The following is a 15,431-nucleotide window of genomic DNA, read 5'->3' on the forward strand; positions in this document are numbered from 1 at the left end:
TCCATTCACAAATATCGAGTGTTATTTATGAGATCATAAGAGATATCACTGCACACCGATATTCAACCCCATGGTGAATATTTCACTTCAGCAGATAAACTAATATTTATGAATCTCATAGCCTCTGTACCATCTTTACGCTCCAACTCCAAAAGTCTTGGGTCACCCCTTATTTCTTTATATGTTGCAAGGAAAACTGTAAATTGGTGCAACAATTTATTGAAATGTATGTAAAGATACATGAAACATACAGCATAAAATGCAAAAACTGAGTTTGCACAATTCTAGTGAACTTGAAAGTCAACATTTGGTGTGACCACCTTCATTCTTCACCATAGTGTGAACTCTCTTAGTAGAGTAAATTCTTTAAGTAGTGTTCAGGAATGGTTCTCCAGGCTTCTTGAAGAAATAGCAAAGCTATTATTTGGCTATTAGGTGCCTTTTGCTCCCTTCTGGATCAAGATGATCCCACCCTGCTTCCGAAAACGATTGCTCAAGAGCAATATAACAAATCTGGTTTATTGGAAGCATAGTATAAAGAAATGAGGGGTGGCTCAAGATTTCTGCACAGTACAGTAACGAATGAAGATTGTAGGATTGTTTTTTCAGTGTTAATTTCCTACAGTTTCAAGATGGCAGTGTTTGTCTATGCATGAGGCCACCCCCTCCCCTTTTTGCTTTTTTGGTACTGGTCTTCAAACTATGTGGAGAGCCAATTAGCAGAGTTCAAGCAATATTTCTGCTACTATGATTAAAAAGGATTTTTAGATAAATTTGCACATAAAAAAAAGTTAGATTTCATCTAAGACAGCAGTCAGAAGGACACTTGATGTGGTGCAAAGAGAGCTGAGAGGCTTTGAAGCAACAGCAGTTCAGCGCTTCTTGATCTAAAGTCCCTCTGTCAGATTGTCCTTAATCTGATCATCATCTGCTGTCAGACTTCTTGACACAGCAAGCTAGAAAGTGGTACTCTGTGCTGACCCAAAACTCAGTCTCACAGTGCTGACTTGATGTCATTTCTTTTAAACAAAAATCCTTGACAACACTTACGCACATTGCATAAGTGTTGTCACTTACAAAGAAGGGATTATAATTAATAAACGGGAAAAACAGGTCGAATAGTTTACACATTATCATTGTATGACTCATAGGTACAGAGCAATGAGGTCACAAAACAGACACAAAAACTGTTTCATAACATATGTGTGTCTCAGTTACGTAAAGGAAAATCTTTCTTCTCTCTAGGTGAAAAAATGACAGTCAGCTCATTTTTCCTGAAGTACTTCTGTATTTATTCAGGTTTTAACTGAGATTTAAAACATTTTAGCACAATTACTAACGTGACATTTCATTTTCGTAGTGATCCAGAAACTTTTGCTTCAGGAAAGTGATAAACAGCGTTATTTGATACACTTTTGAAGAGGATATTAGAATGAAAAGACTTGAAGAAATAGGCCGAGTGATCCATTTACATGGCAGCTTGAGCTTTTTGTGCCACTGAACATTACCCTCTGTCCCCGTCTTCTCTCTGTGCCACTACTATGAAGCCTCTCTCTCAAGTGTCCAAGCAGCATGCCTTTCCTCTTCGGGTTGTCGAACTCAGCAAGAGCTGCAGTATGGTGACTGCAGCTACTCAAGCTTGAAATCTGAGCCCATTATGTCAACAGATGTTACAGACAGAGGGGAGAGCAAGCGTGACAAGAGAAGATATTAAAGTGAGAGCAAAAGGGGGGAGAGATACTGCCATTTATTTTATTTATGTAAGTTTTAAAAAAGGAAACAACCAGTGAGGAACATTTGTCTCATAGCCAATAAAAGAGCAGTAGTGATGCAGAACTCAACCACAGGTCTTCTTCTCCTATTTGCCATCTTACACATCAAGACTGTTTTTTTTCCTCCCTGTATTTCAATTAAAAAAAAAAAAAAAAAAAAAAAAAAAACTGACAAGAGAGTACACCACAGGGCACTTATCAAAACACACACACACACAAAAAACCCCCAAAATAAACAAAAACAAAACCAAAAAAAGGAAAAGAAAAAAACCCCACACACTGGCAATAGCACTTCAGAAAATAAATCAAGACAAAACATTATTTAACAAAAATGTCAATTAACTGACTCACGTGTGAAAACTGAGACCTTTCTGTTGTAAAAAATAGAAAAAAGGGAAAAATCTTCTTATTTCTTTGTTCCTTTTGTTGAAAATTCCTAGACTTTGTGCACTGCTAATACTGATTTCAACAGTCACTTAAACATTTGCCGTCTTATGTCTTACTTCAATCTGAACTGGTGAGCACAAGAACAATGCTCTAAACATGGGGAAAAAGCACAAAACTGTTTAAGTGGCAGAACTTCTCTTCACAGGAGGCGGCGCTCTTGGACAAACAAACATCACAGCAAACAGCATGTCCACAGAGAGGGATTCTCCCACAAAACAGGAAATCACTCAAGTTTTAAAGTTTCCTTTTAAATCTTTGAAAAAGATTGATGGAGCTTTGTGTGCGTCCTCAAACTTTACAACACAGACCAAACACGGGCATATTAACTGGACCCTGGCACAAGTTTTGCCTGCTTTTAACACTTTGACAACAGCAGAAAGTAACAATAGCAGGCAGTTATCTTACAGTGACTGTTGGCCCCAGTCAGAAGTACAACTTTACTGTTATCTTTTAGTTCTGGAAATGTTGGACAGCAAGTGCACCGACTTTACTTTACAACCTCTCATTTGTCACTTTAGACTGGCTCTGTTCCTCCGCTCAACACCCCTCCCTTAAAACACTTTCTCTTCCAATCTAGATCTCATTTTTCCTCTCCATTCCTCTTCTCATAAGAGCTTCAGCAGCAGCTCATAGGTGGCATTGATGATCCCCCAGGAGAGAAGAGAGCGATGGTAGTTGAGGTGGGCTCCTCTGAACAGCATGGCTATACTGCCACCCCTCTCTCTCCACACTGTTAACAGCACCTCTCTGCAAGGATTGAAGGCTCCACCCACCTGAGACTGAGCCCGCGATTTGACGACATTTAATGGGTAGAACATGATGCCAAGGCCTGCCCCCAGCAACCCTCCGCAAACAAAATCATTAACCAAGTTACCTGCCTTGCTAGTAGCTTCTGGGAGCTGCTCTTTAATGGGTCCCCTGAGCCCAAAGAAGAGAACATTGCTAGGGCCATTGCGCAGTAGTATGGGCACGAGGCCACGGTAGCACTCTCTCACACCATACTCTGTCACAAGTGTCCGGAAGGTGTGTGCTGTGTTGTTGAAGCGCCCGTGGTGCCGGTGGTCTTGTAGGAGAGTCTGCACACGCTCAAACGGTGTAAGGATGGCCTCTGCAGTTCCTGCCAAAGCTGCAGCAAAGCTTCTTGTAATCAGCTCTGGCACGCCACTGCTCCCAGCATGGTCTAGTAAGACTCTAGAGAAGTCCTCATACAAGCCAAACATGATGGCTACTGTAGTGCTCTTTTGGAGAAGTGGGGGAAGTAAGCCCCGATAAAGATTCCTCAGTCCATCCCTCTGGAGCTGTCGCACCGCATCGATGGCCAACACGCCATGCAGCTGTTGGCGGAAAAGGACTTTCTGGATCGGAAAGGTCAACAATATATTGGTAAAAGCTGCAAGGGAACCGCAAACATAGTGCTTCCCTTGAGGTCCAAACCTGGCGGTCAGAATGCCAGCAGACAACAGGGAATGGCCTCCTTTTGTCAGGGCTTGGGTCTGAGGTGTCCGCGCTGACTCGGAGTCCATGGTGCTAACAGCCATCAGAGGCCCGGTGCACCACAGCCTTATCCTCAAGCATCACATCAACATACTTCTGTAAATTTATGAAACACATTAAAAAGAAGAAATATCAGCAGGTGGTTTTTTTTTTTATATCTCTTCACCCAAACAAAGATATTAAGTATGACATTATTTCTGAAGTACAAATAAAAAATTTATCTGTGGCTCATATTCTCTAAATGTGGCCTAAAGCTGGCTGAACTTTTCCAACTCAATAACCTGCCTTAGACTTCTACAATTACACTGCAACAACTGCCAACTGATAAGAGTATTACACAACTTAGCAGCCTGATACGTGCATGCTACGTCATGAGGGAAGCAAACCTGTTATGTACAGACTACACCCTTTATTTGCCTTGAGCATTAAATTTAGTTATTTATACAAAACATGCAACGCATACATCTTGTAACATACAATAACAGCAGTACAAATGGATGTTCCCACCAAAATTATAAGAAATTGTCAAAAACATCTTTAGTATATAAAGCAACAGAAAGGAGAAGTGGTGGTAATGGTGCAAGGTCAGGAGAGGTCAAAGGAAATCTACCAAAAGACTCTTGACACAGTTTTAAGTCAGTATTACAACACGAGACGACCACATGGCTGCTTTTGCATGAAATTGCATTGTGACATTGAAAACACCTGCAAGTTTAAAGTAACCAATATTTTTGTGTCTCTGCGCCTCTTTGTTGCAGATTTGCTTCCATGATATTTTAGAAGAAATTACCCAACTTCCCTGCGATGAAAAACGGACATTCCATATCCAAGCATACAGATCACTGTTAGAATGGTGACATCTAATCAGAAATACAGTCCAACCATCCCTTTTATTATGCTGCATCTTGCATGTTATTGCATAACTATAACAATCAGTACATTACATTTACTTTGGATATTCGACTGCACCTTCTTGCTTAAAACCTCTACATTTACTTTAAAATAAGTCATAATCTAACACAATAAGGTATTATTGTCGCACTAAATAAATTGTTAGTCATAATCTTATTTTGATCTTGATATTTTGACTCAAATTTGAGCGGAAACAAACCATCTTAACACAACCTAATCTTAGGCGAACACGCCCTCTGTGTACCGTTTCTTTAGGATTCAGTAACGTGTCGCATCAAGATTTTTCCAAGTTTTCCAAGACAAATAGCAAGACCTCTCGAACATAGAAACACTATTACTTGTTTTCTGTATGAATTACTTAGTAAGGACAAACACATCACTGAGGAGTTAGCACGCTTAGCGTAGCAGCCACACATAGAAATGATGGACTGGTTAGCTAGCTAGCTCAACGGTGCTAGTACCTGCACCCCTCGCTTACGTTTACGTTTAAGATAAAATGAGGAAGTGATGAGATATATAGTCACTGCATGCTACGCAAAGACAATTGTCCAACTAGCATGCTAAGTGGCTAGCAAGAAGAGAGTCAAACGGACAAGTGTTGATCCATGTTTGGTTGGAAATATCGTCCGCTGCCACTGAAAGTCAACAGGCAAAATAAGAGTCGCGTAGTTTTGGTAACATGAGGACCTGGCCCACAACTGAACCTTTACCTGCAGTGAAACCAGCCGCTGTCCTATCCCTGGACAGGTAGAGCGCTGCTTTCTGCTGGGTAATTGGGCCACTACTGTAGGTCGCGTCTGCAGTCCTAACAAACGCAGGTGACAGCAGCGCTTTTCCACGCCTGCGCACTGCTGTCGATCTGAAACCGTATGCATTGGGTAACGGCTGATTCGGAGGTAGTTTTGAGATTTATTTTAGAATTTATTGTATTTAACAGTGCAAACCTCAATAACTTTAGTTGTTTAAATTTTCCTGATTGTTTTTAAAGTACGTCATATCAGAATAGTCGTGTTACAATTGTTCTTATTTTTGTTGTTGTATTTTACCTGATCCGGTAGCCATTCGACGTAGCTGTCGTAAAACGACACAACGCGTCGTGACGTCACTATCGTAAAGCTAGTGAGTGCGTCGGTAAATAGAGATTTATCTTTTACTTGCTTTCGCTTCTCATTATAAGTGTAGTAGTTGTATTGAAATAGAATAGTTGGATAATAGGCGGTGGTCTGATGATCAGTTATTGCAAATATGCCGGCTGAAAACCAAATAGCTGACGCTAGCTAGCTAGCTAATGTGGCTAACTGTAACGTTACATTTGGCTGCTACATTAAAACACGCATGCATATTTTGACATTTTGTCACATCCGGCACCTAAACCCAGAAGTATAGAATGTCAGCCCAAAAGGACTGTGAGTTTTTGGTGAAAAGAGCCCGGGAGCTGGTCTCTGATGATCCCTGTGCTGCCAAAGCCTGGCTCATCACTGCCAGGACCCTTTACCCTGCAGACTTCAACATACAGGTAACGCAAATCATCTCCTCTAGCTGCAAAAGCTGTCAGTAAAAACATCTTCTTACACATCGTGTTTCTGGACCTGTTTTTACAGTATGAAATGTACATCATTGAACGTAATGCAGAAAAGACAGCTTCAGCCGGGCGGCTGCTGTACGACATGTGAGTTACATTTTTAGCGTTAATGTCAAGTTTCCTATCATGAGTCTGACCTCTTACTTAGTTTTGATTTCCCTTTAGGTTCATAAACTTTCCAGATCAGCCCATTGTTTGGCGTGAGATCAGTGTTATTACAGCTGCCCTGCGGAGTGACTCTCAGGATAAGCAGGCACAGTTTCTGAGAGGTGAGAGGGTTTTAACCCTTCATTGCATGCATTAAAAAGTGTGACAATGAACAATGCTTCTTGTGAAAATCTAAAGACTATTTTTTTATTTTATTTTCAGGACTTTTTGAGACACTGCCTGGTCGAGTGCAGTGTGAGATGCTGCTGAAAGCCACGGAGCAGTGTTTCAACACTTTGGAGAAGGCAGAGATGCTGCTGTTACTGCTGAAGCGCTTTCCAGAGTCTGTGGTTCAACATGGGGTGTGTAATATTAGTATTTGCATTGTCTTTTGAAAACTATATGTAATGTTAAAAGCTATTAAAGAACCTGATGTGCTGTTAGGTCAATTTAGGAGAGACATTGCTGGAAGCAGAGGCATCAGAGAATTTGGAGACTCCTGTCAACTGCTTCAGGAAGCTTTTTGGTGAGTACATATTGTCTTTGAATCCATTTCATTTCATCTGAAAAAACAAACAACACTTGCTTCATACAGTTTTTTCCTCCTACAGTGTGTGATGTGCTTCCTTTGGTTATAAACAACATGGATATGCGTCTGCCTGCCAGCCTAATGCAGAAATACATGTTGAAAGCAGCAGAATTCTACATTGGTTATGTTACCCGTGGGCCCTCGCCGGATGGACAGATACAAGGTGAAGATACACTGTGGTGAACTTGTTCTTTGCTTTCTATTTTAGGGCTGTCACAGTGGGATCACTTTCACTCTTAAAAATTTCAGTTCTCTAGTGGGCTTTATAGTGAAGCCTTTGAAATATTTATTTTTTCTATTTACTTTGTTTTTCTTGTTTTCTGTTTCAGGCTCTCAAGAAGGTGGGGCTCTGAAGTCACCGAGTGTGTCACGTGCTTCCCAGCGTTACGTGATTGATGGCCTGACAGAAAAATCGTCGGTGGTGGCAGAACCTTGGGAGAAACTGCTGGATATTCTTGCTGTGGTTGGGGCACGATGTGAGTGGCAGGGAGACAAGGGACAGAGGTAATCTATCACTTGGCCTGTCACATTGTTATTTAGCTACTGCTGTTGTTCCTGCACAAAGGTGACATAAAGTGTAGGATACTTTGCTCAGGGATACCTGATTTGTCTGATTTGGACGCTAAGTGGGGTCAGGCTGAATGCTATCTGCTACCTTCTTGTTTTATGTTCATGTGTTGTAAATGTTTGAGTGTTTAAGGACCCCAGGAAGAATGCCTTTTTTAAAATTACATATGAGTTACATTGTGGGTAATAAGTAAAAAAAATCTTAATTTAATCAAAAACAAACAAAAACAAACACATAATAAAACAAATATAATGTGCCCACATGTAAAATATAAAGAATAGATGGTTAAAATGTGGATCGTTCAATGACTTTGAAGGGATTATTTAAAATTAAATTTTTCAAAGGAATGTTTTCATGTGTTTATTTGCACTGTAGGAGTTATATTGAGATGCTGCAGAGAGTGAAGGAGCTGTGTCGCTACCTGCCTGGTCTAGAAGGAGAGACGAGGGCCCGGTGCTGCAGTCAGGTGGTCATCTGCGCTGCACTTGTCCTCTTCCGTAGTGCCTTCTTCTACGTCTCAGCTGTACAGCCTGCACTGTTCCACGGTTAGCTTCTACCTTTGTAGATCTCCATCTTCATTTAATATATCTACGGTAATCTTTTGAGTAAAATGTTACAAATAGGTTTCAGTGTTATTTTTTTCTTTTTAGGAATCAGTGGGTTAAGTTCCGGGCCGTGGATCCTTGTAGAGGATTTGAGCTCAGTGTACAGTGATGTGGAGGTGGAGCGAGGAGCACTGAAACATGCGCATAAGAAACGCAAACTAGCAGATGGAAGAGAGAAGACTATGGTGAGAAAAGTTTAGATATAAGTAAGACACTTTAATTATCCCAGATTGGGAAATTCTTTTGATTATATTTGGATCTGTGTGTCATTATAGAGCTCAGATGATGAGGAAGGTTTGGGGAAAGGCCGTGGTCGACACATTTTAGTAAACAAGAATGACATGACCAACTGGTCAGAGACTTTGGAGAGCTTTCGCACAGCGAGAGAAAGCTGGGACCTTCTTCACTCCCATGATGGTCTGGAAGCTGGTAGGAGATTTTTATGTTCAGTCATGTTGTCACTACATCAAAAGGTTGTTATCAGAACAGCTGAAAATTGTACATTTTAATGTCTCTTAAAGAGTTCAAGAAGATCTGCGCCGCGTGGAAGACAGACAGCTGGCTGTGGTTCCGAATATTCCTCACCGACATGATTATATACCAGGCAAGAGTCGTTTTTAATTTACCTTTTCTGTTTGTGACAAATCATCTGCATCCCTTTTATTTGTTAGCAGCAGCATCTTTAGCTTATTATTTTAGCTTTAGGATCAAAATATGCCATCATTTTAATACTGCTTTGAATTAAATAGCCCCGATCAACGTTGGGAAATGCAATTATTGCATAAGAAAGAACAGATTATACAGATGCAGGCACTCACTGACCACTTTGCCTTCAAAAATTCCCTGTGACATGGCATGTTATCCTGCTGGAAACAACCAGAGAAATCAGAAGATGGCTACTGTGGCAATAAAGGGATGGAGATGGTCAGCAAAAGTACTCAGTTAGGCTGTGACTTTTAAATGATCCTCTCTGGGGGTTTTTGAGTTACCATCATCTTCCTATCAGCTCAAAGCCATCTGGACCTTCGCCTCTGACCTACAGATATACCTAATAAAGTGGCTGGAGAGTGTACATTTTAAGTTATATAGAATTTAAAGAATGAGGCAAATGCACGCAATAAAACTGGTTGAAGTTGGCAGATGAAACTGGCTATTTTAATATAATTTAAATACACTTAAGCTAACACATTAATCAACATTTGGATATAATATCTTTTCTAAGTTGTCTTTGGTTATATACTGATTATGTGCTAATGTATTATCTCCAGGGACAGTACCGCAAGGCCCTCTCTAGCCTGCACCAGATGGCTGCAGTGCAGCAGCCTCAGCCTGGGCCACAGAGTCCCTCAGGTCAGGCCAGTCTGGAGCACCACAGGGCCTTCATACAGCAGGCATCCTGCCACTACACCCTGGGAGAGTACAGGGTATACACATGCACACAAACACACTCTTAGCGTACATTATTTTGGTTTTGTCAGGAGACATGCATATGCTTATATGCCTTTCTTTTTCATAAATCATGTCAAATGTATTTATACAGTATGTTTTAAAACAAATGTAGCTGAGAGAAGTGATGAACTGAATTTGGGAATGTGCACACAATATTAAGGCAGAAAACTTAAATAAAGAAAATAAAGACAGTAATTGATTGAATATTTCAACTTTTTTATTTTTATTTTATGAAAGCACAGCTGGCAGGAAATATACTTTACTGTAACATTTATTGATTCACATTGAAACTTTTGATTTGTAATTGGTCATATATAATTTATTTGTTGTTTTTTTTTTTTACATATATATTTACTTAAAATATGTGATTGTATAATAAAATGTTTTGCAGGCCATGTATGAAAAACAAATCAGTGACACCAACTGGCCTGAAGGTGGCACTACAGTTAAAATGGGTTATAATGTCCTAGATTAAATTCAGGTGTTTAGAACAACTTGCATCACTTTTATTCAATTTTCTCTAAACCAAGCTGACAGACCTGGTCCATCACAGCTCTGTCATTTAGTCAGTTTTACTATATTAGTATAAGTTTCTTAGCCTAACAACATGTCCTTTGTCCAGTCAAATTGTGTGTAATAGTTTTGTATGGTGCTGTTTCTTTTGACAGATGGCCTGTGAGAAACTGCTTGAAGTTGTCAGTGGCCTACTACCCCCAAACCAGGAAGCACCAAAGACCCCAGAGGATCCGGTTAGAGTCAAGACCAAAACGAGGAAAGGTAAAAGTTTCCTGAATCTACTCACTGATTCTGTTCATGAACAGTTTTGATTTTTTTTTTTTTTTCGCTAATCTGAGATATGACTACGTTTGTGGCGTCTTCATACAGAGTCTGTATGAAGACGTCTGTATTTATATGTTGCTTTGAGTACTGTTAACATTCCCTGTTCTTTGGTTTTAACCAGGTAATGACTTGCGATTACTTCCATGCACCAGCAAATCTGTGCTGCCGTTCTGTCTCCAGCTGATGCTTGCCTGCTTTAAGGTACATAGACAGGATACATCTGTGGAAATAAGTGGGTGCAAGGGCTTGGATACGTTTTCTTATGCAGACTTTGAGGAGACATGCTCCGTGTTGTAAGGCTTAATGAGACTGTGACAATCTTTGTTTCCTTTTTTCCCCCTTTTTTGGCCAATCAGCTACGTGCCTTCACCGACAGTCGTGACGACCTGTCCCTTGGTCACGTGGTGGTGCTCCTGCAGTACGACTGGCCACAGGGCGAGATGCTGTTTTTAAAGGCAGTGGACAAAATCTGCCAACAAGGCAGCTTCCAGTATGAGAATTTCTTCAACTATGTCACCAGTATCCTTTTTGCCTTGATTTCTTGCCTTTATTTTGGTGTAAATAAACAGTTCTCTTTGTGATTCCTTTATGTGTTGGATGTTGGTTTCCTTAAACTCATGGTTTTTCTCAGACATTGACATGCTGGAAGAGTTTGCATACCTGCGTACTCCAGAAGGAGGTAGAATTCAGCTGGAGCTGCTGCCCAATCAGGGAATGCTGATCAAGTAAGCAACCTCCTTCCCATTATGAGCGTTTCTTTAGTTGGCATCGTGACTGCACTCTCCCTTTCTGTTGGTGTGCTTTTAAAAGAGGACAGTGCTACTGACTGATCTACATAGACAAGGCCTGTGGGAAAAATTGACCTTTTAAACTGAAAAAGCTGTAAATGGAGTGGGCGTTTATAAAGAGAAGGAGTTCATGGTTTAAGTGAAGAAAGAAAAAACTGTTTTCTGACTCCTTCGTTCATTACTGTAGAAGTTCAGACGTTTGAATGCACCCTCACTGACAGTTGTTGAATGTTGCTGTCCCTCAGGAACCCTAGCCCTGCCCTGGGGGTGGAGTTAAATACTCTCCTGCTACAAGGGGTGCAGACGATGGACAGGTACCCCAGGCCCCTCCTCCCACAGTCCCCATCCCGCCCCTACCACCCCACCAGTCACCCTTCCTTCATCCCCAGCTTCAAGGCTTGTCATCCCCCAGTTTTAATTTGGGCCTGTCATTTTACATCAAGAGTTAGTCGTTCTTTGATTTCTGTCGGCGTTTGTTTATTTGAGCCATTATTCGCCTTTCTGTGGTCATCACTGTTGTTGTTACAGAAGACGATGTTGGTGTTTTTGTATAGTGAATTTAGTTATTTTGCCTTGTCATAACTCTTGATCTCATTTCATGTGTGGACATGTTTCATGTGGTTTTGATTATTATTATAATGGAATGTTTTATTTTATGTTTTATTTGAAAAGACTGAAAATGCTGTTTGTCTGATTTATGTGTGTGTGTAAGGAAAATGTAACCTGAAGTATTTATGAGTTATTTTTATTGCATAGGTTATATAATCTAAGCCTCTGTTTATTTTAAGGTATCTCATAAAACCCTATTTCTGACCATGTCTATGTTTGCATTTATTTTTAAAAAAAAAAGTATTTTTCCTCTTCCAGACACCACACAGTGACTCGAGGAATCACCAAAGGAGTGAAGGAGGATTTCCGTCTGGCCATGGAGAGGCAGGTGTCGCGTTGTGGGGAAAACTTGCTTGCTGTGCTTCACCGTTTCTGCATTAATGAGAAAATAATCATCATCCAGTCGCTTCCCTGACACCTGGACTTTAGCTTGTGAGGTTTCAGGCACAATTTAAATGCAAGTGGACTGACTTAATGACCAAGAAAGCTGATTCTCTGCAGACACATTTCCAGCTCTCTTGTCTTTCTCAGCCAGCACTGAACTCTTAACATGCAGGCTTATTCTTTACCTTCATAGTGAACTTCTCTTTTTAGAGTGTTAGCAACAATACTGATAGACAACTGCTTTCATTTTCACATTACAGTATGTGTATTTTTTCTTCATCAGTGGTACAAAGTTGAGATGGTAACATAAATAACCACCACATTTCATATTGTGATGTCTTGCCGGAGTCAGTAATGACAGAAAACTTAAAGTGCATTTTTGATACTTTTTGTTAGGTAATGTTTTTGCTACAATCTTGAATCAAATTGTTAGTTTGTATGGATGTTTCCATTAAATGTTACTTGAATGGTTTAAACAAGTTTATGTGTTATTTCATAATTTATACATTGCAATCATATCAGATGGTCATTAAATGCTAATTAAACAAATGAGATAAATTAACCCTAAAAGGTGCCCGGTCTTTAAAGGTGCAGGGTAGCTATGACGTATTTCCAGTGTATCCAAATACTTCTGTAGCCCTTTTTTTACCCCTTTAATCTGTGTCCCTCTTCAAGTCTTTCCTCTGCCCAATGCTCCTGTACTTGTGTGACTGGAGCATTGGGCAGGTCAGTCTGTAGGGCAGCTCTGAGGTTAGCCCAGAATAACCTTTGTTTTGCCCTGTCTTGAGGCCACTCCAGATATGTGTGGCGGTTCATCATGGACTTCAGCTGGTAGTACTTGGATGGGATTAGGTATTGAGGCAGAGGCTCAAGCAGTACCAGCACAATGCTGTCTGAGCCCAGAGTGAGACGTTGGTGGGTGGCGAAGTAGAGCTCGTAATGACACCACTCGCTCTTGACAAAGTGAGCAGAGAGGACAAACACAGAGCGCCTGCATTTCTCCACACAGCTGATGATGTTCTCAATGATCGTCTTTCCCGGCACAAAATGTTTCTCGTGATGACAGATTCTAAGCCCTCCTGCGGGGCCTTCGAGGTTGGGAAGAAGGGAATTGCGCACCCAGTCAACATCGTGCTGGCTATAAGACACAAACGCGTGGAACTCCAGACCCACCAGATCCTCGGGCCGAGCTTGTTGCAGTCTTGCACGATGTTTGGCTCTTGTCCACTGCCAGATCATGCCCATGTACCAGGGAACATCCAAACAGTGACACAGAATCACAATGGAAATAATCAGTGTCCCTGCTGGAACCAAAATTGCAACCACTAGAAGGCCAATGCTGCAGGAGACCTCTGGGATCGAGATGTCTCTTAAAGTTGAGTTTCTAACGTCCTCGGGGTATGTGCAGTAATAGCCCTGTGGCCAATTCAGCAGCTCAATACCTGATTGGTTGTTGTTGTTCTTTTCAGAATTGGTAGCGAGCTTTATGAAACCTCTGAGAGTGCAGGTACAGGTGAAGGGGTTAAAACTGACATCTAGGATATGCAGTTCGGGACAGCTTTCCAATATGTTCACAGATGGGGCATGGAGAGAATTTGACCTGAGCAGAAGCTTGTGGAGTGTGGGGAAAGTGCCACAACCTGGCAGGTCCCGCAGCCGGTTAGCATTTAGATTCAGAGTTGAAAGGTTTCTCAGTTTAAAGATGGATTGCGGAACCACCGAAATCTGGTTGTTCTGGAGGTCCAGTATCTGTGTCCCATTTGGTAGACATTGAAAAACTGACTCAGTCAAACTATTAGAAGACAGATTTATATTGGTGATGCTTGCTGGCCAGATGCACTGTGATGACTGGTCATACCCTATGGAGTTGACGCTGAGGTCCAGATGTTGCAGGGACGACATATATCGAAAACGTTGGCTCAGTAACTCAAGTTTTTTAAGACTGTTGCCTACCAGAGTCAAGTTCTTCAGGTTACGCAGGTTCTGACATTCAACTACGTTTTTACCCACCGCACTTGAGAAGATGGAATCAGACATAGCACCAAAGGAAAAATCCAGCTGGCGTATTGGACTCTGTGACTTGGGACAGGTCATGTGTATCATTGGTGCGTCAGTAATCGCAACACTCTCCACTGGCATGCTGATGAAAAAGTTGTATAAAGCCTCCTGTGAGAATTGGAAACTTGTTACCACTGCCTGGCTGGCTGTGAAAGAAATCACCTGTGATGTTTTGATCACTTCAGTTGTGTAGTGAGGAGGATTCTTTACATTCATTTCAGAAACACGAACATGTTTCAAAGTTGTATTTAGAGCCACATTTACATATTCAGTTAAGTCTTGCCATTTAATTGTTATGTTGGTGAGATAAAAACTCGTTGTGTGGATTTTCACCGTCTCTCTTAGCTGCTTACTTAGGTCTTTGTAGCCATTTATCATATTCATCATCTCCACTTCAGCAAACAGAGACAGAGCATCAGCAGTCAGATTACGGTCAATTTTTGGATTATGTCCAAAGGCTATCTGCAGCCTTTGAGCATGAACATCCTCCAGGCTGCCTGCTTCATAATAAAGTCCATCCTCTAGTAATAACGTCAATGTACGTAGTTTCATTTTAGCAATGTTCTTGAAGTCACCCACGCTGATGTTTTTTGCTCCAACTGTTAATCTTTCCAGTTTTACAAGAGAGCTGAACTCACTCCCCAATGTCATGGTAAGAAATCTGTTAAAGGCCAAGTTTAGCACCAGGAGGTTCACTGTGTGTAGCAGGTATTGTTGACCTGAGAGATTCTTGAGATTGTTGTGCGACAGGTCCAGATGTTCCAGGAGAGGCGTGTCAAGAAAAGTCTGTGGATCGATCTCCTCCAAATTATTCCATGACACATTCAGGAACCTGAGGTGAGTGGTTTTTTGAAAGTCTCCATTGTGAAGCTGACGTATGTAGTTGCGAGAGAGGTCTAAAAACTCAGTCGTCTGTGGCAGGTCAGTTGGGACAGAGGAGAGGTTTTGGGATGATCGGTCTACAAAGTTGTCAGGTGATGAAGTGCTCTTCTGAAGTCCCACCAACACGGCTGCTGTCCAGAGTACGGCTGCTGTGACCCTCATTGTAGCTTGTATAAGAAAATATAGCCATTAAACGGGTAGCATTTGTCTGTGTGTCATTCTGTCTGTAAATATATAATAGCTTAAAATGATTTGAATAAATTCTGATAAATGTTCGTAATGTTAAAAAGTGGAGTCATGTTAAC

General features: G+C 41.1%; 3 protein-coding genes across 6 annotated transcripts; 1 reads left to right on the forward strand and 2 right to left on the reverse strand.

Annotated features, from left to right (window-relative positions):
• Nucleotides 1-27: 27 nt before the first annotated feature.
• On the reverse strand, nucleotides 28-6,014 carry slc25a51b (solute carrier family 25 member 51b). Of its 3 annotated transcripts, none has more exons than XR_003274466.1 (3): nucleotides 5,672-6,014; nucleotides 2,124-3,809; nucleotides 28-1,899 (listed from the first exon to the last, which is right to left on the reverse strand). XR_003274466.1 is itself a non-coding variant. In XM_026193008.1 (2 exons), the coding sequence occupies exon 2, from the start codon at nucleotides 3,755-3,757 to the stop codon at nucleotides 2,825-2,827; it is 933 nt and encodes a 310-aa protein (XP_026048793.1). In that variant the 5' UTR covers nucleotides 3,758-3,809; nucleotides 5,336-5,399; the 3' UTR covers nucleotides 1,912-2,824. The 3 variants fall into 3 exon arrangements, 1 of the variants encoding a protein (XP_026048793.1); XR_003274464.1 differs by lacking the exon at nucleotides 5,672-6,014 and adding an exon at nucleotides 5,336-5,399; XM_026193008.1 differs by lacking the exons at nucleotides 28-1,899; nucleotides 5,672-6,014 and adding an exon at nucleotides 5,336-5,399 and having other exon boundaries at nucleotides 1,912-3,809.
• ints10 (integrator complex subunit 10) lies at nucleotides 5,474-12,665 on the forward strand. Of its 2 annotated transcripts, XM_026192990.1 has the most exons (19): nucleotides 5,474-5,521; nucleotides 6,004-6,141; nucleotides 6,227-6,294; nucleotides 6,373-6,476; nucleotides 6,577-6,716; nucleotides 6,799-6,880; nucleotides 6,966-7,106; nucleotides 7,273-7,447; nucleotides 7,887-8,056; nucleotides 8,162-8,301; nucleotides 8,392-8,545; nucleotides 8,638-8,720; nucleotides 9,385-9,540; nucleotides 10,234-10,342; nucleotides 10,527-10,606; nucleotides 10,762-10,924; nucleotides 11,037-11,130; nucleotides 11,439-11,507; nucleotides 12,061-12,665. In XM_026192990.1, exons 1-19 carry the CDS (start codon nucleotides 5,495-5,497, stop codon nucleotides 12,215-12,217), a joined length of 2,250 nt encoding a protein of 749 aa, XP_026048775.1. In that variant the 5' UTR covers nucleotides 5,474-5,494; the 3' UTR covers nucleotides 12,218-12,665. The 2 variants fall into 2 exon arrangements, with proteins under 2 accessions (XP_026048775.1, XP_026048780.1); XM_026192995.1 differs by lacking the exon at nucleotides 11,439-11,507.
• A 53-nt stretch (nucleotides 12,666-12,718) lies between these two features.
• LOC113036562 (toll-like receptor 1) lies at nucleotides 12,719-15,381 on the reverse strand. Its single transcript, XM_026192983.1, has one exon. It carries the CDS (start codon nucleotides 15,286-15,288, stop codon nucleotides 12,832-12,834), a length of 2,457 nt encoding a protein of 818 aa, XP_026048768.1. The 5' UTR covers nucleotides 15,289-15,381; the 3' UTR covers nucleotides 12,719-12,831.
• Between the last annotated feature and the right edge of the window lie 50 nt (nucleotides 15,382-15,431).

Source organism: Astatotilapia calliptera, chromosome 2 (assembly GCF_900246225.1).
Source record: "Astatotilapia calliptera chromosome 2, fAstCal1.2, whole genome shotgun sequence".
Taxonomy (NCBI): domain Eukaryota; kingdom Metazoa; phylum Chordata; class Actinopteri; order Cichliformes; family Cichlidae; genus Astatotilapia; species Astatotilapia calliptera.